At 45.5% G+C, this 20,511-nt stretch overlaps 1 protein-coding gene across 3 annotated transcripts in view; it reads left to right on the top strand.

Annotated features, from left to right (window-relative positions):
* The window catches only part of PRKAG2 (protein kinase AMP-activated non-catalytic subunit gamma 2), a 201,297-nt gene that overhangs the window by 42,497 nt on the left and 138,289 nt on the right, over window positions 1–20,511 (top strand). Inside the window, exon 1 of one of the 3 annotated variants that reach the window (XM_028751342.2) lies at window positions 3,615–3,736. The exons of the other annotated variants lie outside the window; for them this stretch is intronic. Within the exon in view, the coding sequence (XP_028607175.2) occupies window positions 3,698–3,736 (39 nt within the window). The 5' untranslated portion in view covers window positions 3,615–3,697. Of the gene's footprint in view, window positions 1–3,614; window positions 3,737–20,511 lie in introns of those variants that run through there. 3 annotated transcript variants of the gene reach the window in all.

Below are 20,511 nucleotides of genomic sequence, written 5' to 3'. Positions count from 1 at the left end.
GGAAAAGACACTAAGGGAAACAAGAGGGGAGGGAGTGTTGAAAGGAAACAGCTGATCGGTGGAATCGGAAGAGAGATAAGGGAGACTAGTGGAGGCTGCCTGGGAGGGGGGAGGTAAAAGCCCATGGATCCTCAGGATTTTTACATTGGGTCACCCCAAATTCACCATCAGATCACATAGCATGTCCATGGCTACAGCCTGCACCAAAAAAAAAAAAAATCACGCACCCACTGTTGCATGGGGCCGCAATGGTGCAAAAATGTGGTTACAAAGCACAGATCCACATGGATCCTCAGGATTTTTACATTGGGTCACCCCAAATTCACCATCAGATCACATAGCATGTCCATGGCTACAGCCTGCACCAAAAAAAAAAAAAAAAATCACGCACCCACTGTTGCATGGGGCCGCAATGGTGCAAAAATGTGGTTACAAAGCACAGATCCACATGGATCCTCAGGATTTTTGCATTGGGTCACCCCAAATTCACCATCAGACCACATAGCATGTTTGTGGCCACAGCATGAACCACAAAAATCATACACCCACTGTTTCATTCAGAATTTTTTTTCTTGTTTTCCTCCTCTAAAAACTAGGTGCCTCTTATGGTCAGGTGCGTCTTATGGAGCAAAAAATACAGTACGTAAAAGCAAGAAGCGGGATGGGGGAGTGCCGACCCTCAATGGCACCCACCTGAGAGGTGCTGCGCTCTGGCCTGCTCCAGCTGCAAAAAAGTACTGATCCTGTGGACCACTGCATTGCCCTGATCTCCCAGAGCATCAGTTGGGCCTTACAGGGTGCTTTTCTAAGAAGTTATTGGCCTTTACAAAAACATTTGGGCTGCCATCTTTGCTCAGCTCTCTACACACCACTCGTTGTTCATTCAAGCATTTCGGTTGGTTCCTGTTGCCTCCATTGCATGTGGTTCTTGGCGTTCAGCTTTTATAGATTTATGATACCCACTTGATTATTTAAGGTGGATGTACAAGAGCATAGTCATGTTCAAAGCTACTATCCTTCAAACAAAGTCCATTTAAAAAATAAACTGAGAATGTGTGCTCTCCCAACCCCTAGCAAAGGGCTGGCCAAAAGGATGCAAAACTGTGTGTAACCAAAGCAAGGTACAACAAAATGTTGAGGGCAATTTAAATTCCATTTGGTGTAATTAGATTGACGGCAGCGTTTGCTAAGTGCCTTCCATTCTAGGCCTAATTCAATTTGGAGTTAGGTCAAAATGCAGAAGTAGGCGGCTGTATCGGATTTTAATTTTAATTTTATCTTCTCATCTGAAAAAAAAACCTTTATTGAAAATGGTGGAAATGTTCCTGTCGGTGGAACAGTCCCTTCTACTTCTAAGCTATTGCTAACATTTTCATGGTAGAAACTGAATGAATGAATGAATGAATGAATGGAGGGAGGGAAATGGATAGCTAGCTTAGATAAATCTTTCAGTGGCCAGTGTGGTGTAGTGGTTAAGAGTGGTAGACTTGTAATCTGGTGAACCGGGTTCAATTCCCCACTCCTCCACATGAAGTGCTGGGTGACCTTGGGCTAGTCACACTTCTCTGAAGTCTCTCAGCCCCACTCACCTCACAGAGTGTTTGTTATGGGGGAGGAAGGGAAAGGAGAATGTTAGCCGATTTGAGACTCCTCCTAGTGATAAAGCGGGATATCAAATCCAAACTCTTCTTCAAACTCTTCTTCACTGCTTGTGTTATGCCAGCTATAGGGGAAAGCTTAGACATTTAATTTAACTAGATCAGGCGGATGGGAGGAGGCTGAATGAAGAAGAGAGGAACTGGTGATGTGTGACCAGAACAGGCAAATGTCGCGGCTTCCTTGAGGGGAGTCCACAGATAGTTGATGATGCTGTGGCTGTTTTCAAAACTGCCTGTCTGTGCATATGTTGAAATTCCGTGCGGTTCAAAATCAGGGGCAGTGCTCTTCCACAAAACCTTCACAACTTAAGAGCATAACATTTGGTGAAGCCATACAAAAGTCAGTTTTCTAAATGTACACATTGCTCTCCATCTCTCTCTCTCCATCCTCCAGTCAGGTGAGCAAAAGGTGTTATGCCTGGGAAAAGGCATAGTCTGGAGGATGGTCCCAGGGGCCATATAGAGAGTCCTGAAGTGCTGCCTTCATCTTCCAGGCTCCTCTTATTGCATAAGGAGTTTTCATTCCACCTCCAGGAATGTGATGATAGCAGCAGCACCTTCCAAGCCCTTCCTTTAATAACCCCCAATTTTAGCATCCTGCTCTTGTGGGATCAACATAACCAATAGTGTCCCTGTAGTGACCACCCATTGATTGAGACCTTTCCTCCATGGGTGCTGTCCGGATGTTGCCAGGAAGCAGGGCCAGGACTGGTGGGGGACAAAGGAATTGCCAGGGATGGTGGGGAATACAGTGGTACCTCTGGTTACGAACTTAATTCGTTCCACAGGTCCTTTCTTAACCTGAAACCGTTCTTAACCTGAGGTACCACTTTAGCTAATGGGGCCTCCCGCTGACGTCGCACAATTTCTGTTCTCATCCTGAGGTAAAGTTCTTAACCCGAGGTACTACTTCCGGGTTAGCAGAGTCTGGAACCCGAAGTGTTTGTAACCTGTGGTGTTTGTAACCTGAGATACCACTGTACTGCATTTTATCTTCTCCATATTGCTATTGTTTTTTCATTTTGCTGCCAGATCATGACTGCTACGAGCTGGCCTATAAGAATAAAAGTAAAGGGACCCCGACTGTTAAGTCCACTTGCGGACAACTCTGAGGTTGTTGCGCCCATCTCACTTTACTGGCCGAGGGTGCTGGCGTTTGTCCGCAGACAGCTTTCCGGGTCATGTGGCCGGCATGACTAAGCCGCTTCTGGCGAACCAGAGCAGTGCACGGAAACACCGTTTACCTTTCCGCCGGAGCGGTACTTGTTTATCTACTTGCACTTTGACGTGCTTTCAAACTGCTAGGTTGACAGGAGCAGGGACCGAGCAATGGGAGCTCACCCTGTCGCAGGGTTTCGAACCGCCAACATTCTGATCCGCAAGCCCTAGGCTCTGACGTTTAGACCACAGCGCCACCTGTGTCCCCTGGCCTATAAGAATAGCAGCAGTTAATTTAATAGTAGGCACATTATGATCAGCACATCTGTCTTTTGTATTATCCATGAACAAAGTGGGTTTTTTAATGTATATAAACAGGCTTTTGACAGAGACCGGAATAGACACATGGCTCTTCCCAAACTCCAGACCTACAATCTGCCCTCACTGCACGGATGTCTTGTCTGCTAACAAGATAACACATTTTATTCCAAACCTCCCACTTAACTTATGTGTTTGTAGATGCCGCCACCCCCACCCCCCACCCCATCTTTGGACAATCGAGTGCTTCCTCCAAAGTGCGTTTCTCTTTAACGCATCTTTTCAAAGTTAATAGGGTAGGCTGGAGGGTTCTCGTAATCAAATCTGAATTGTCTGAAGCGTGCCTGGCTTGCAGCCTTTGAGCATCAGATGAAACTGTTGTCTGTGTTCTCCTGGGTTACCTTGTGTTCCCTGAGATCTCTCTGGTTGCTTTGCTCTGGGAATTGACAGCACACCCAGGCACTGGTCCCCATCTGTTGCGGCTGCATCGCTCGCTGGACCTGAAACATTTCAATTTTGCTTTCTTTTCCCTGGGAATATTTGTTCTTGTTAAGTGCATTTCTATGGATATTTCAACCCAAGGTGCAGGATTTTACAGAGCTGTAAGTAATGGATTTGTGTGAGTCATCTGTGTTTTTCCTGAGGCTGGAGAAGAAGCAGATAAACCGTGCCTGTTAAAGGGAAACTGTGTCTATCAGTGCAAGACCAAGGCTGGGAGAAAGGGGAGAGAAATTTGTTTAGCTGAATAGAAATAGTCCTTGTGTATTTTACTGAGTGGATGTGTTTTGTCTGTTCTGCATGTATAAACTGACACAGCGACGCTTTCCCCCTGATTACAACAAAATGAAAGGTTGTAGATCATGTTCTCCTTTCAGGGTATTTTTCAACCACAACTTTTTTCTCCTTAGCAATTTGCAGAGAAAGATTAGATATTCCAGGGAGATATTCAGTGGAGTGCAAGGGGTGTGGGTGAGAATTTGCTGAATGCATGTTTAACCATCTGTTCTCTGTACCCTGCAGTGTTTGTCTTCTGTTTGTCTGGTAGAAGCAATCTCAGCTTCCTAATACACACACACACACACACACACACACACACACACGCACGCACGCATATATCTTGGCTTATTAGTTGCAAACATTGCTGTTGATGGTGCTTTTTAAAAAAATATATAGATATATTTTTCCAGTTTGAGATATAAGGAAAATGTTGGCTTTTATAAAGATTCACAGTTCGGGCAACTTTCGGTTTGTGTCAGGCCTGTAAACCACAGGCACGTAAATCTCAAAGCACTCAAATCCTGCGAACAGAAGCTTATGTTGCAGCAGCAAAGCCAAACACATTGCCCCCGGTTTCAAAGAACCCATTGATACAATGTGGACCGTGTGAAAATGGGCTTCCTTTGAGCTGCCCTGTACCTACAGCTAATCAGAAGGCATTGGACAAATCAAAGGTTTGATTTGTCCCCTCATGTATCACATAATCAGCTTGTCAGATTGTTTGCTGGAGGTGATTTCTTCCTTAAATTAAAGCATTTTAACACAGCTTTTGTGCAGAAGCCACGGGCACTTGATGCATTTTCGTGTGTTGCTTCCTTTTTGCCATGACTCAAGGCAATTGCTGAAGTTCTGGCAGGTGGGTGGTGCCAGGTGGGTGAAGATGGCAGGTGGGTGATGCCAGGTGGGTGATACCTGGCGGTGAAGATGGAAGCTATGCTTGCTGTCTGGGATGGTTGGCAGAGTCAGGGCAGCTGTGGAAGTTCAGGGGAGCAGTTGATCTCCCTGTGCCCCGCTATTAAAGGTAAAGGGACCCCTGACCATTAGGTCCAGTCGTGGCCGACTCTGGGGTTGCGGCACTCATCTCGCTTTACTGGCCGAGGGAGCTGGCATACAGCTTCCGGGTCATGTGGCCAGCATGACTAAGCCACTTCTGGCAAAACCAGAGCAGTGCATGGAAACACCATTTACCTTCCCACCGAAGCAGTACCTATTTATCTACTTACACTTTGACGTGCTTTCGAACTACTGGGTTGGCAGGAGCAGGGACCGAGCAACGGGAGCTCACCCCGTCGTGGGGATTCGAACTGCTGACCTTCCAATCGGCAAGTCCTAGGCTCTGTGGTTTAACCACAGCGCCACCTGTGTCCCTTGCCCGGCCATTAGGCCCTGGCAAATAGGACCTGTGGACTGGACAAAGGTGGTTGGCAGAATCAAGGCTGCTGTTCTACCTCCAGCAGATGGGCAAAGCAAGGCCCAGCTTCACTTTGCCTTCAGCCTATGGGTTGCTTCTACAGTTACGTCACTTCCAGATGACCCTGAGCGGTTTGCAGGGATGTTTGGTTACACCTGCTATTTACTGAGCATTCTTTCTGATCTGAATTGATCGCAGGACGATTAGACAGCATTGGTTATTTAATGATTATTCATTATGATTTGGTTTTTAGATGGCAGGCATTGCACCAAGCAAGTATTATCCTGCATTTTCTAGCACATTTCCCCTTATTGCAAAAAATGTTTGATATTTGAGGGAAGCGAGTTTGCTGAGCGAGACCTCCAAATCCACTTTAAGGGTGCAATGTGGGTATGTGATTGAGTCCCACCCGAAAGCAGTGACGGTCTGGAAATGGCCCCAGTTCAATATAGCATTGTTATTTCTTCTGTTAGTAGGAAGAGGAATTAAAATGCAGGTTCCATGCAGCATTTGAGTTGTTGTTGTTGTTATTGTTATTATTATTATTATTATTATTATTATTATTATTATGCATTAAATTTATATACCATCCTTCATCCGTAGATCCCAAGGTGGTTCACAGCATACAAATACAAGACAAAAACACAAAATGCATAATAAAAACAAGAACAAGCACAAAACAAAGCAATAACCCCCTCTCCCACAAACACATTTAAAATGATATAGGATGTTAGCCAAAAGCCTGGCTGAAGCAGCATGCTGTTGTTGTTTAGTCGTTTAGTTGTGTCCTACTCTTCATGACCCCATGGACCAGAGCACGCCAGGCACTCCTGTCTTCCACTGCCTCCCGCAGTTTGTTCAGACTCATGTTTGTAGCTCCGAGAACACTTTCCAATCCAGCTCGTCCTCTGTTGTCCCCTTCTCCTTGTGCCCTCCATCTTTCCCAACATCAGGGTCTTTTCCAGTGAGTCTTCTCTTCTCATGAGGTGGCCAAAGTATTGGAGCCTCAGCTTCAGGATCTGTCCTTCCAGTGAGCACTCAGGGCTGATTTCCTTAAGAATGGATAGGTTTGATCTTCTTGTAGTCCATGGGACTCTCAAGAGTCTCCTCCAGCACCATAATTCAAAAGCATCAATTCTTCGGCGATCAGCCTTCTTTATGGTCCAAGCAGCATACAGCTATAATATCTGTTAGTACCTTTCCCTGTGAGTGAGATCCTTCTGTAACGTCCACTCAGAAATAAGTTGCATTCAGCCCAGATATTTTCTAACGCTAATTGAAAACCACCTTTCACCTGTTCTACGCCTGTGTATGACTTCCTGTTGATCCAAGTTGTGGGGAAAGTGAAGAACAGTCTCTGATTTGCCTTTTGACTAGCCTTTCTCGAATGGACCAGTGTCAGTTTCTCTTCCTGTGGTGGGGGGAGAAGGTTTTAGTTGTCGTTTTCCTCTCGTATTTCCTTTCTTGAAACAAACAAACACTGAAATAATGCTAAAGGGGGAGGGGACGTGAGGAAATTGTGTATGTTTTCTGGAGAAGATTTTAATTGGTTTTTGCCCGATACGCATTCCATGTTCTGCAAACAACAGATAATAAAAAGAACATCAACATTAGGCCTGGCGAATATATTGATATATCACCCAGGACTGGTATGAGGAGCAAACCGCGATGTTGATTTCACTCAGTCGAAAGTTCCTTTCTCCAGTGGGCGCTGCTAGGAGAGGCGGTGGTTTCACCAGCAATATATCGCTGAGTGAAACCAACATCCCACTCTGCCCTCATACGATGCAGAGGGAAAACCAAGCTGTATTGGCGTTATATCACCAAACCACAGTGTTGGGCTGGCGATACACCACGATGCTGAATAGCTGATGTCGCCCAGCCATAATCAAAATATTATAAACTATTGTGAAAGTATGAAGCAGAGCTGGAGCAGGATAAAATTATGCTAAAATGGGAATAATATATAAGGGGGAGGGGGGACATTTCTATGGAGACATTGGAAATTCTTTGCAACAAAGACCATAAATTCTCTCTGAGCATGGCAGAGAACTGTCATGTGGAAGAGTAATATGCAAGATGGTTCACAACACCCATTGCAATAAAGAGAATAAATGAGAACTATTCAGATAATGTAGAAAATGTCAGAAACAAAACCAGGCCTCTTCAACGTATTTGCTGAGAATGCCATAGCATAGCAAGAATATACTGGAGAATGATTAATAATACTATTGAAAAAAATATTAAAATATGTAATTCTTCTATATCCTCATTTTTTTAATTATTTAAATTATATGAAGGGTTTTGGAAGGCCTTCTCATACAGGGCTAGCATCTTAAATATCTACTATGGCTAGAGTACTCCGTGTAAAATACTCAAGATTTCAAACACCTTCTGTGAAAGATTGGAACGTGCACTTGTGTTAAAATTAACTCGTATTAAAATTAGTGAAATCTGGGGGCACGTTTAGGGGAATTGGTAATTAAAATTGGTAATTAAAGCTCTCCCCCCCCCCTTGCAGGAATAGAAAATGATAGTCAATCAGTTTTGAGTAGTAAATCCCAACACTATTCCCTCACCTTGGAGAATCCAGACCAGGCATAGGCAAACCCAGCCCTCCAGATATTTGGCACTACAACTCCCATCATCCCTGACCACTGGTCCTGTTAGCTAGGGATGATGGGAGTTGTAGTCCCAAAACATCTGGAGGGCCAAGTTTGCCTATGCCTGATCCAGACTGAGAGGGTAGGCAGAGTTTGCAAAGCAGAAGTCTCAGGTTTAACGGCATACAAGCAATGTAAAAGCCTTAACAGGGTTTTTTCTGGCCCTGCTAAGCAGTCTGGCGCTGCAGTTGTGTTTTACCACACACAAAACAATAATAAATAAGGTTGTTTGTCTTTGCGGTGGTGGAATGGTAGGATATCGTATAGAACACTGGAATGTAGTAGGCTTAACAACAATGTTGTGTTATAACCTTGGGGCAGTGGGGAGGGGTGGGAGAAAATGGTACATTTTGTCTCACGTCCTGTGTGGAGTCAAAAAGGGACTTGCTTTTCCCTGGTGTTCTTCATTGCTTTGGTCTGTTGACTTTGAAGGCCAGCGTGCCATTTCGAAGCAACATGTGGAGCTAAGCAGCTTTTTAAATTTTCTGCTATACTACCAGATAGCATCAAGAGGAGCATGCAGGACATTCCCAGGTGATCTTCCATTTATATATTGGCCAGGCTCAAACCTGCTTAACTTCTGAAATTGAGCCACATCAGGTCCTTTCAGCACATTGTATGTTCATTTGTGTTTGGTCAGAGCACTTTATAATACCATGGTGCCTTGATTTAAGAACAGCTGAGTTTATGAACAACTTGGATTGAGAACGCTGCAAACCCGGAAGTAGGCGTTTTGGTGTGTGAACTTTGCCTTGGAATAAGAACATGTTTCGCTTCCTGTTGAGTGTGTTCCGTTTGTAAATTGAGTTCCCCGCTGCTATGAGAAAGCACGCCTTGGTTTAAGAATGTTTTGGTTTAAGAACGGACTTCCGGAACGGATTAAGTTCGTAAACCAAGGTACCACTGTATGTTTAAAAATACCTAAGAGGATCCTGTTGCTCTCATGTCCTGCCTGTAGGCTTCCCATGTGAATCTGGATGGCCACTGTAAGAACAAGATACTGACCTGATCCTGCAGGTCTCCAAGGCACACAGTAAAACGGAACAGCCGACTTCGTTTCTTATACTCTTGTTTGCCGTTTCTCATCTTCAAGGATTTGCATCTGACCTTTAGCAAAGCATGCCTGTCAAAGAGTAGGGCCCCTGCAAAGCAGGTAGCCCTGTGTATGTTTCCTCGAAGTACGTCCTGTTGAGTTTATGGGCTTAGTCCTAGGAAGTGGGTATTAGGCCCCAAACCTATGTGGGAGCAAGCCCTATTAAATTCAGCGGGAATTGCCCACAAGATAAATTTTTGAAAGTGGTTTGCATAAAGGTAATAAAAATACATTTAATAAAATCCCTGAATGAAAGCAAGATGCAGTCATACCTTGGGTTATGAACACTGTGGGTTGTGCGTTTTCAGGTTGCGGACTGTGCCGAACCCGGAAGTACCGGAACGGGTTACTTCTGGGTTTCGGCGCATGCGCAGAAGCGCAAAATGACATCATGTGCATGCGCAAATGCGCCGAATTGCGTCATGCATGTGTGCAGACGCGGCACTTCAGGCTGAGAACGCTGCGGGTTGCGAACGTGCCTCCTGCACAGATCACATTCACAACCCGAGGTATGATTGTAAAAAACACCAAAATTTATCAGAGATAAAACTGAGCAGGATTAGAAGGGTGCTGGAATATGCAGCTGTCCCTTACGGGGATCGAACCTGCAACCTTGGCCTTATCAGCCCCACGCTCTAACCAACTGAGCTATGCTAGCATTCTTATCCCAGAATGTCCGTCTGTACTTTGTATTGTGTAATTAGAGGTGGTATGTGTACAGTAGTGTTATTTCCATAATCTGTTATGTAGGTCCACGTTCCAATAAATTGTTCCCAGTCCTTTGTTCCTTGGGGAGCGAGATTAGATTAGAAAGACATTCCGGAAGGGGAGGTTGTTTGCTTTGAAATCTAAGCTAACCCCCACCCTCAGATGCTGGAGCCAAGCCGGGAGAGTGGAGTTGGCTTCCTCCATCTTGTTCCACTTGCAGTTTTAACAGGCGCATCTGGTGGGAAACAGGCTGTTAGTAGTGGAGAAACCTTCATCTGTTCCAGCACAGGCAGTCATTATAATTTTAGAATAAAACAGGCTGTTAACTGTGAGAGGAGGGGGCACCAAAGGCCTAGATTTGAAGTTCCAATGTTTGAGGCAAGAGTATTGGCAATGCCCATAGATTTTGTTTGTAGACCATCAAAGGGTTTGGGCTTCTGGTCTGGGCTGTGTCCTCATATGTGCCGGCTGGTTACGGTGATAAACAGCTCTTGCCAAATGGGTAGAACGCTAAATAGACGTTTTAAGGAAGAAAACAACCATGCAATGCAGTCATAGCCTCTTGGGGAAGTTTTTAGTTTTTGATGTTGTATTGTTCTTTTGTTTGGAGCTGCCCAGGGTGACTGGAGCAGCCCAGTGAGATCAGCGGCATATACATCATCATCATCATCATCATCATCATCATCATTATTATTATATTAAAACCAGCAATAAAACCCAAAATCATAATCGGTGAGAAACTGTGTAATCAGCTAAACCAATACAGTAGATTTTAAAAACCACAGAAAATAAAACGGTCTTAACCTGGCACTGAAAAGAATATAATGTTGGCCCCCGTCTTCCCTACTTCTGGAGGGTATTCCAGAGCTGAAGCCCCACCATCAAGGCGGCTCTCTCCTGTGTAAATGCATAACACAACTCATCTACAGATGGAAAAAGGACCTCATCTGAAGATCTAAATGCATGGAGAAGGTTGATGTAGGAGGGGGCTGTGCTAGTCTCCTTTTGGAGAGGATTCCGCAGTAGAGGTGCCCTCACTATAAAGGTCCTGCTCCATTCTTAAAACTTACCGCAGCATTTTGTTTTTGTAGAACGCTAGTTGAAAAGAGCGTTCCTGATGCTCATTCCCTAATTTCCCGTTTTCATCTCTGTCATGGTGGGACTGATAAAATTACTTGACAGGATTGCTGGTCTAATGACATATCTTCCAGGAAGACTGATGGATAAACATACTTTATCCTGATGGATAAACATACATATAATCATATCAGCTCCTTTCTACCAGATGAATTTGTTTCTTTTTCTTAGCCATTGTCAGAACCAGATGCCACAAACTTCAGAGTTTGGATCGGCATTTAATCTTGCTAGGACAGCATTGCTCAGTTTCCCTGAGCAAACAAATATGGCCATGTTTCCTATTGATTTTTAGAGATAGGTCATCTTTGTAATGAATCAAAGCTGCCATCCTTCATAAGATGTCATACTTGTTCCTTGATGTAGTCAACAATGCAGCTCTGTTCATTGTAGCCTGAATCATGGTTATTGACTTGGAGTGTGAGGCTGGCAAATGATCTTCCGTCTTGAGGGAGGGACTGTAGCCCAGTGGCCAAGCTCATACTTTGTACGCAGGACATCCCAGTTTCAATCCCGATAGCTCTAGCCCAGTGGTTCCCAACTGGTGGTCTTTGGCACCATTAACATAAAAACTATCATAGTGATATAACAAATTTCAAAAGTAGGGGATCTAGGGCTTGGCTTTTGAAAAACGGGGTCCACAGAATTTAACTAACTGGGAACCTCTGCTCTAGTTAAAAGGATCAGGTAGCAGGGATGAGAATACTCCTCTATCATAGAGTTTGTCTTCTACTGCAGTGTTTCCCAAACGTTTTTGGGCAACGGCACACCTGTTTACCGGAAAAAAATCTCGCGGCACACCACCATTAAAGCCCCGCCCCGTGACGTCAGCGCGCAGCGTCACGCCGGGAGGGACGCACAAAAGTGAAAGTTTTTTCCCTCCCCCTTGCCGGGGTGGGAGGAGGCAGCAGAGCGAGGGACTGAGGGACGGCGGCAGCTGAGGCGGCCACCCCTCGACGCCGTCCCAAAAGCCGCCAAAAAGCCCTAAAAAAAGAGGAGCAGCACAAAAAACACACCACACACGGGGGGCGTGTTCTAATTTGCTTCTAACTCCGGGTTAGAGCGCAGCACGTGGAGGATGGGTGGGGAAAGAGAGAGGAGGCGCACTGATAGAACGCCAGGCACGGGGGCCGCCAGGGAGAGCCAGCGCGCGCCCCACCCCGGACGCTCGCGGCCACCGCCATCCCTCCCTCCCAGGGAAGGCGGGATTAGAGCAAGCGCCCGGGCAGCAAGAAGCGCGCGCGCGCCGGCCCTGCCCTGGATCCCTCAGAACCGCCAGTCTCTGGGAAAGTGGGCGTGGCTTCAGAACTCTCAGGCAGCAGCACCCGCCGCCCGGCAAGGCTTCCCATTGGGAGGCGCGAATGCTTTAGTGGGCGGGGATTGGTGCAAATATAGGCAGGGCGGGCTGAGAGGAGGAGCCGCCGCCGAGGAGCAGCGACACCAGCAGCGTTTCCTCTCCCCCCTCCCCTCCTGTGTCAACAAGCGGGGCGCCTGCGCCGGGGGTTTGCGCGTCAGGCAGGCAGCCAGGCAGGCAGACGGCGAGAGCCCCGCGCTGGGCAGCCGCTGCTCGCCGCCGCCGCCCCGCGTCTCGCCGCCCGACTCGCCCGCCTCCCTCCCACGGCACACCAGCCGATGTCTCACGGCACAGTAGTGTGCCGCGGAACACCGGTTGGGAAACACTGTTCTACTGTACTCATCCACTTTCCTGAGCAAACACAGAGCATCTTGGGGCTATGGGATGTGGACTCCAAGTGAGTCATCTCACAACACATTGCTGTGGACATTAACCAGACCAGTTTAAGGTTTGAGCCCCTGCTGCAAACTTCCCTTTGTTGAGTCTCTTCCTCAGCCAAGTACCTTTCAGTGGTCTCTCTTCTATGTAAGTGGGGTCCCTCCTAACTGGGTGCTCATCTTGAAGCCATTTTTACTTCCACCAGTGCCTCAGAGTTTCAGTACATCAACTGCCTGGGACTGATAAAAGCACCAGCATACATATTTCAAAGCAGAGACCCAGGGACAGGTGTTTACAATAGGCCTTGAGACCCTGGTAGCTGCCCAGGAATCCTGTGAGTTGTCTCTCTGAAAATGAAAAAAATGCAATGCAAGTTGTGACCTGCCACGTTCTGCCTGCTGTTCTCCAGAGACTTACTCTTGACACATACTTTATTTTTTTAAAAAAATAATAATACAAGGAATAATCTCTCAAATTTACTTCCGCCAACTCCCGAACATCTCATTTTAGCTGCATAACACGGAAGATGTTTTGATAAGAGCAGGTTGTGTCTCCAGAACAGTCTGGTACAAAAAAAAATGTATTCACAGTTTTGTCTTTTTAAATTCAGTTTCATCTGCCTCCATCTTAACAAAGCTTGACACTAATCATGGACAGACTCTAGAATTGAAGCAGCGTAGCTCCCCCCCCCCCCCAACATGCTGAGATGCACAAAGAATATAGATCTGGAAATATTAGAGCTCTTTGTGGACTCATGAGTTTTCCCACCGTAATTGTGGGTGGAGAAAAGGGATGAGTACAGGTGGGAAGGATGACACATCATTTCACAAAATTTCTCCAAGGGGAATAGAAATTCTCTAATTGTTTCCTGGGGTGGAGTTCACCATTAACTGTGAGAACAGCACAGCTATTTTTCGTTTTCCTAAGTTTGGAGTTTTTGTTGTTATTGCTGCCCCTGCCACGGCAAGTGGCAGCAACATCAAGTCTGGCCACCATTTTGTATCTCTCACCTTGCCCCAGATCTACCATCTTTCCACAGCATTGGAGGGAAAGTGGGGGATGGCAGCCATCTCACACACACCGAAAAAAAGATGGAGAATATCCTGGGGAAATTCTGCAAAGTGGAAGGGTGAAAAAAAAGAAAAACCTCAGACATTTTCTCAGAAAAATTGACCCTATTGGGTCTACATAGACTTTCTGTTTCTCTTTTAAATTCCTAAGTCTTCAATTTTGTTTATTTACCATTTATTTTACCTTATTTTATGCATATTAGTATCTGTTGTATTTAATGCTGGTTTTTTTACCGTATAGTAAATTACATCACATTAGTTGTCGTGAGAAAGGGTAGAAGTCATTACTGTGGCTGAACATCCATCACGTACCTGTGTTTCTCTCGCTCACCCCACTTGCTTATCTGCCAAAAACGTGGACAGTTCACATTTTGACTATAGTGCATGTTATGTACTGAGTTGAATAGGATCCAGAATGCAGCAGTCTGATTGGTCCACAGGAGCCACCCAATCCAGCTCCAGGTGGAAGTGAATCCACAACCTGATTGGCCTACAGGTGAATCCCAGAATTAGCCAATCACATGGGGCCCATTATGTAAATAATGTATATAAAGCAGACGTTCTGGGGGAACTTCCATTCCTCCTCACCACTATGAGCTGAATAAAGAGCATGAAATCCACTCTCAACTCCGAGTATATTTCAGTACAGTTGTATATTTCAGTACAGTTATACTTATGCTCTGTATAGTACTAGGAACACACCGAAGGTTTTGAGTGCATGGTGAATGTTGTTCTCCTGAATAACCTTGACCAGAGACGACTCTTCCACCAACCTGAGCTGCCAATCTCTGTGAAACAATGGAAATGACAATGGCTTCCCTGTATGCAGAGTTGTTGTGAAGATGAACCAAATCAAGGATTCGAAAGATGTTTGCGAATCAAAAGCACTGTGTAAACAATTGATAATAACGGTAATCTTCAGGCTTTAATATCCTTGCGTGCCAGCTGATCTCTTTGCTCATGAGAATTACTCATGGTCATTAACCAAAAAGAATGCACAGAGCAAGCAGGAAGAACAGCTGTTTTCCTAAACTGCTGAGAGGTGGAAGCGTGGCCTTCGCTCTGCTTGCGTTTTTGAGATTTTGTACGTTTTTACGTGATTGGGACAACGGCATAGAACAAAATTTAAAGGCAGAGCTGATCGCTGCTGTGGCGCCGCGTTTATGCGGTGCTTTCAACCTGGTCCAGAGAAGGTTACTGTCAGGCGCCAGGAGTCTCCTTCAGGTGATGGAGAAAGGGAAGGGCACATGTGTCACACCCTGGAAGCCTTGCCACTCTGTGACGCATGTGTCCCCCTGGCCAGAGGATGTGGCACTGCCATCTTCAGACTCTGGAAACTTCATGGAGGACAAGGGTGCAGGCAGAGACTCTTGCACTCCATCACAGTAGGAGACCAATGGAGAGGGCTGTGCCTCTGTAAGTGAAGGATTGTCTTCTGGTTTGGGCAGAACTCACAATTTGGAAGCAGCTGTGCACACAGGGCTACATAGGGCTGGAGCTCAGTTTGTTCCCTGAGGGGGCAACGCAGAGGTTTTGGGTTCCTGGAAGATAGCCTGAAGGCCTGCATTCAGTTTGAGTCTTTCTCTACTTAGTGTTGCTTCTGTCTGCCTGGTACCCAGCCTGTGTTCTGCCTTGCCTGAGCACAGAGCATGACAGTTGCAAGACGCTCTGTGCCTAGCATGAAACCTTATGGTCTGTGGTTTTCTAGAAGGCAGAGTTTAGTTCAAGTTGCTAACATGGCGCTGGGATGCAAAGATGGGTTTTGTCTACTTTCTTTGCATGCTAGACACTTCACCGATTGAATGAGTACAGGGTTTTGTTTTGTTTTACAAGGCTTATTATAATATAATTTTCAGCATGTGTACAGTCATACCTTCTGGGTTTCGCAGCTCGTGCATGCGCAGGTGCACAAAATGACATCACGCGCATGCGCAGACGCAGTGAATCGCGACACGCGCAGAAGCAGGTTGCGTTCTGTTCATGTTGCGAACGGGACTCTGGAACGGATCCCGTTCGCAACCAGAAGTACCACTCTACAAAGTTCATATACAAAGTTGTATACAAAGTATATACCTAAAGAAAAAAACAAGGACAAAAAACTATTCCAAAATCATATATGTACCAACACTTTGGACTTCCTGTCTATCCCGTTGTATATTCCTTTTTTACAAATGAAAGTACTCTTATTATTGTATATTGCTTTACATTTTATCTAATACATTTCTATATCAATATGTACCCTTGGTCTTATTTCTCAACTCAGTCTCTCTCCAACATCAATCGAATGCTAGCATTCAGTGATTTTCAGTGATATTAAAATACAAACATAACCATGGGGCATGGGCTGCAGCCATTTTGCTGAATCATAGACTAGTTGGAAGGGGGCCTGAGGGCCCCCTAGTCCAACCCCCTGCAATGCAGGAAAATTTTGCTCAGTGTGGGGGTCGAACCAACAACCTTGAGATTAAGAGTCTGGACCCTGCCTGGATGAGAGACGTGATGGGGACCCCATGCATTCAGCCGTGAGTTCCATGGGAGAAAGGTGGGATTTAAATCCAATAAATGATGAATAGTACATTCAGGGGGCAGTCATCAGGTCTGCAATGCCATAGCTCCCAGGCCGTTCAATGATCTGAACACAGGAATGTACAATGCAAGCCTAAGCATGTCTACTCAGAAGTAAGTCCCACTGTGTTCAATGCAGCATAATCCCAGGAAAGCGGAAGCAAACGGATTGTGCTTTTAAGCAGAAGTTTCATAACTGTGCGGGCCCCACATTGCGCAGGGAACACAAAAAGATCCAGGCATCTTTTGTCATTATCTCCTGTTGAAAAGCAGTACAGAAAATCCTGTTCTATTTATCCTGTAGGTGTCCATCTGCTGTTTGTGACGAATGTTCTATCCGCAACAGGAGGACTTCATAATTCTGAGCGCAAAAGAACTACAAAAAGCAAAGAACCTCAAGTCCCACCAGTCGCAAATAGAATTACATTATACAACGTAAAGATTTAGAAATGTGGCAGCTTTATAAATCCTTTTAATGTAGACCTTGGGGCCAGTTTCTTTCCAGAAATGAAAGCAAAGTATAAATAAGAGGCAGCTGGTAAATAGCATAGACAAATCCATACAATTTTTATGTGCAGCCTACTTGCACAAACAATAACTTTCTCAGTGGCTGGGGCAGCCCAGTCAGGTGGAAAGGGTATAAGTAAATTATTATAATTATTATTCACAAAAACCAAAGCAGATTTTTTTAAAAAAAAAAATCAAGTTCTTGGGTTTCTTTTTGCTTGATTTGATTTGGTACTCCTCCCATCCATTCTCCTGTTGTAGCTCTTCCTGTGTTTGCCTCCTGAAGGATCAGAGATCGATGAAGGCTGCACTGCTTACCGGGTTGTGTGAATGTACTGTTCTGCATCTGTTACCACCCACACTTTTGGAGTCACGTTGAAAGCCAGCCACTTCAGTTCTGGCACCTGACAATTTAGCTTGTCACTCTTTCAAGAGAAAACACACACACACACACACACACACACACACACACACACACACACATCCTTGGTGAAGTGTGCAGAATGTCAAAGCCAAGAGAATGAACCAATGTTTGAGCCTTGAATTAAATCATCGCTATAAATCAGAAGAAACAAATGGGTTTTCACAAACTCTGATTCTGCATTTTAACAGCAGGGTGTAGGGATTCCTCTCTGCGTGACCCGCAGATACTTGTCTGTGGCCTTCACTATGTGTTATTGAGATATGGTGGGCCAAGCTTATATATCAAGTAGCTTCTGCTCATACTCAGTTTTGAGGGGAGCTCTACTGTTTGGTGTCTAGGGAGCTGTGCACAGGGGAGACTATGGGTTGTTGGGGAAGAAGAAGAAGAGTTTGGATTTGATATCCCGCTTTAATCACTACCCTAAGGAGTCTCAAAGCGGCTAACATTCTCCTTTCCCTTCCTCCCCCACAACAAACACTCTGTGGGGTGAGTGGGGCTGAGAGACTTCAGAGAAGTGTGACGGGCCCAAGGTCACCCAGCAGCTGCATGTGGAGGAGCAGGGAATCGAACCCGGTTCCCCAGATTACAAGACTACCGCTCTTAACCACTACACCACACTGGACCCACATCTCCAAGCTTTTCTCTCTTTGTACAAGGCAATCTCTGGAACCTCATGGCTCTTGAAGCTTCAGCTTTGAAATCTGGTATGAGAGAGCAGGAGAGTTGGGACTGTCATGGGTGGCTGACCTCCTTCCCCGCTGCACCAAGCCACAACTTTGCCTGTGGATCCTTCCCAAGGCAAAACAGTTTTCATAGGACATTTGTAGGTTTCATAGGGCATTTGTGATTGAAATTGTTGCTTCCCTTTTTTGGAAATGTTGGAAAATATGCCCTTTTCTGGGTACCTCTGGTGCTTTCCAGATTTGGGGCTTAAGATGTAAAAGGCCACTGGATCACCTAATTTAGGTTTGTCTGAGATGCCAAGAATTTGAGATTAGCATTATTGATTTATTCTTTTAGGTCCTTAAGCAAAAATAATCACTTGAAAGAAATCTGACTTGAATCCCTCTGATGCCCTCACTTCCCTGAATTGCTCTCTCTCTTTCTGCATCTCATGCGGCTCCAATAATTCCCCGTCAGTGACCATTATTTGTCCCGAATTGAAGAGGTTGCAGGTTGGAAAGTGTTCTTCAATAGTGGCCATCACTCACTGGCGGACACATGTGAGTTATTGAGCACAGTGGGCTATTGAGAAGCAGATTAATCCAACAGAGAACGTGGCATTTAACACGAAAAGGTTGCAGGGTAGAGGATAGAGCGTTGTACTTTGGCTGGGCACAAATCCTTTCGTGCACCTGAGAAAGGATCTGAACCCAGTCCTAGGAGGAGATTTGAACCTAGGGTTCATGCAACACTATCTCCTCTTCATCTGTGCTCATTCTCAGCACACGTTTGCTAAATTTGTTGTTGTTTAGTCGTGTCCAACTCTTCGTGACCCCATGGACCAGAGCACGCCAGGCACTCCTGTCTTCCACTGCCTCCCGCAGTTTGGTCAAACTCATGCTGGTAGCTTCGAGAACATTCTCCAGCCATCTCTGCCTCTGTCGTCCCCTTCTCCTTGTGCCCTCCATCTTTCCCAACATCAGGGTCTTTTCTAGGGAGTCTTCTCTTCTCATGAGGTGGCCAAAGTATTGGAGCCTCAGCTTCAGGATCTGTCCTTCCAGTGAGCACTCGGGGCTGATTTCCTTAAGAATGGATAGGTTTGATCATCTTGCAGTCCATGGGACTCTCAGGAGTCTCCTCCAGCACCATAATTCAAAAGCATCCATTCTTCGGCGATCAGCCTTCTTTATGGTCCAGCTCTCACTTCCATACATAGGTAAAGGTAAAGGAACCCCTGACCATTAGGTCCAGTCGTGGCCGACTCTGGGGTTGTGGCGCTCATCTCACTTTATTGGCTGAGGGAGCCGGCGTACAGCTTCCGGGTCATGTGGCCAGCATGACTAAGCCGCTTCTGGTGAACCAGAGCAGCGCATGGAAACGCCATTTACCTTCCCGCCGGAGCGGTACCTATTGATCTACTTGCACTTTGACGTGCTTTCGAACTGCTAGGTGGGCAGGAGCAGGGACCGAGCAACGGGCGCTCACCCCGTCGCGGGGATTCGAACTGCCGACCTTCTGATTGGCAAGTCCTAGGTTCTGTGGTTTAACTCACAGCGCCACCCGCATCCCCACTTCCATACATAGCAACATACTAAAACAGCACATTGTTTAATAAGCACAAAAGTCCGATCCGGCAGTGAGCAATCAGCAGAGGCAGGGATGCAATTACAGTTTATTTTCCTTAATTAAAGATGACTTGGGCATATTTGTCTCATAAGTGTAATTTTCTTCGCATCACTCAAAGCTGTCTGATCACCAGTGCAAATACCACCCTAGCTACCCCGGCTTTTGTTAATTATTGATAATTAATTTAACGAGAACATAGCTCCTGCTAATGGAAAGATATTGAATGGTGGCACAAAGGGATCATCTCCTTTGAATTTAATTTGAAGTGTTGCACCGATTGCAATATTCTGTTCTGAATATCTTCTGCTTCCTGCAAGGTCTGAAGATTGCGAGCGGTGATATTATGTATAACAAATGTTTGTGTTTTATTGAGTTACCCTTGGGAATATGATACCTTCTGCTTCCTGCAAGGTCTGAAGATTGCGAGCGGTGATATTATGTATAACAAATGTTTGTGTTTTATTGAGTTACCCTTGGGAATATGATACTGGGGTATGCAGAGAGAGGCTGCTAGGGAAATCAGGGTCCTGCCCTCATTCTGCATTTGAGAGCATTCTAATCCAGAACCTTCTAGAAAGAGAATGAGCTGGAATTAACAGGGCTACTTTTAACTGACTCAGAAGATGGGCAGAACATGTATCATGTGTGAGAGAGCAGGAGTAGATTTAGATCTCCTGTTCTCCCTTTTCTGGAAAAGAGAGAGTTGTTGTGTAGAGTGGAGAAGGGCCATAAGGAACCTTTTGTCTGCTTTAGGGACTAAAAGGAACCAAAATAGTGAAGAGCGTTGAAGGATTCAGTCTCACAACTGTGAAGGAAAAGTTGACCCCAGGTAAATTTTAATCACCTTCCTGAATGCAATATGGACCTGCCCATCGTGAAATACATGCTTTGAACAACATCTCTCATCCCAACCAGCCAGCATGACCAATGGTCAGGGATGAATGGAGTTTTAGTTCAAAACATCAGGAGGGCACCGGGTTGGGGAAAGTGTTGAAGCCTCTAGG

This window comes from Podarcis muralis, chromosome 12, assembly GCF_964188315.1.
Source record: "Podarcis muralis chromosome 12, rPodMur119.hap1.1, whole genome shotgun sequence".
NCBI lineage: Eukaryota > Metazoa > Chordata > Lepidosauria > Squamata > Lacertidae > Podarcis > Podarcis muralis.
This window is presented reverse-complemented; position numbering and strand designations above follow the sequence as displayed.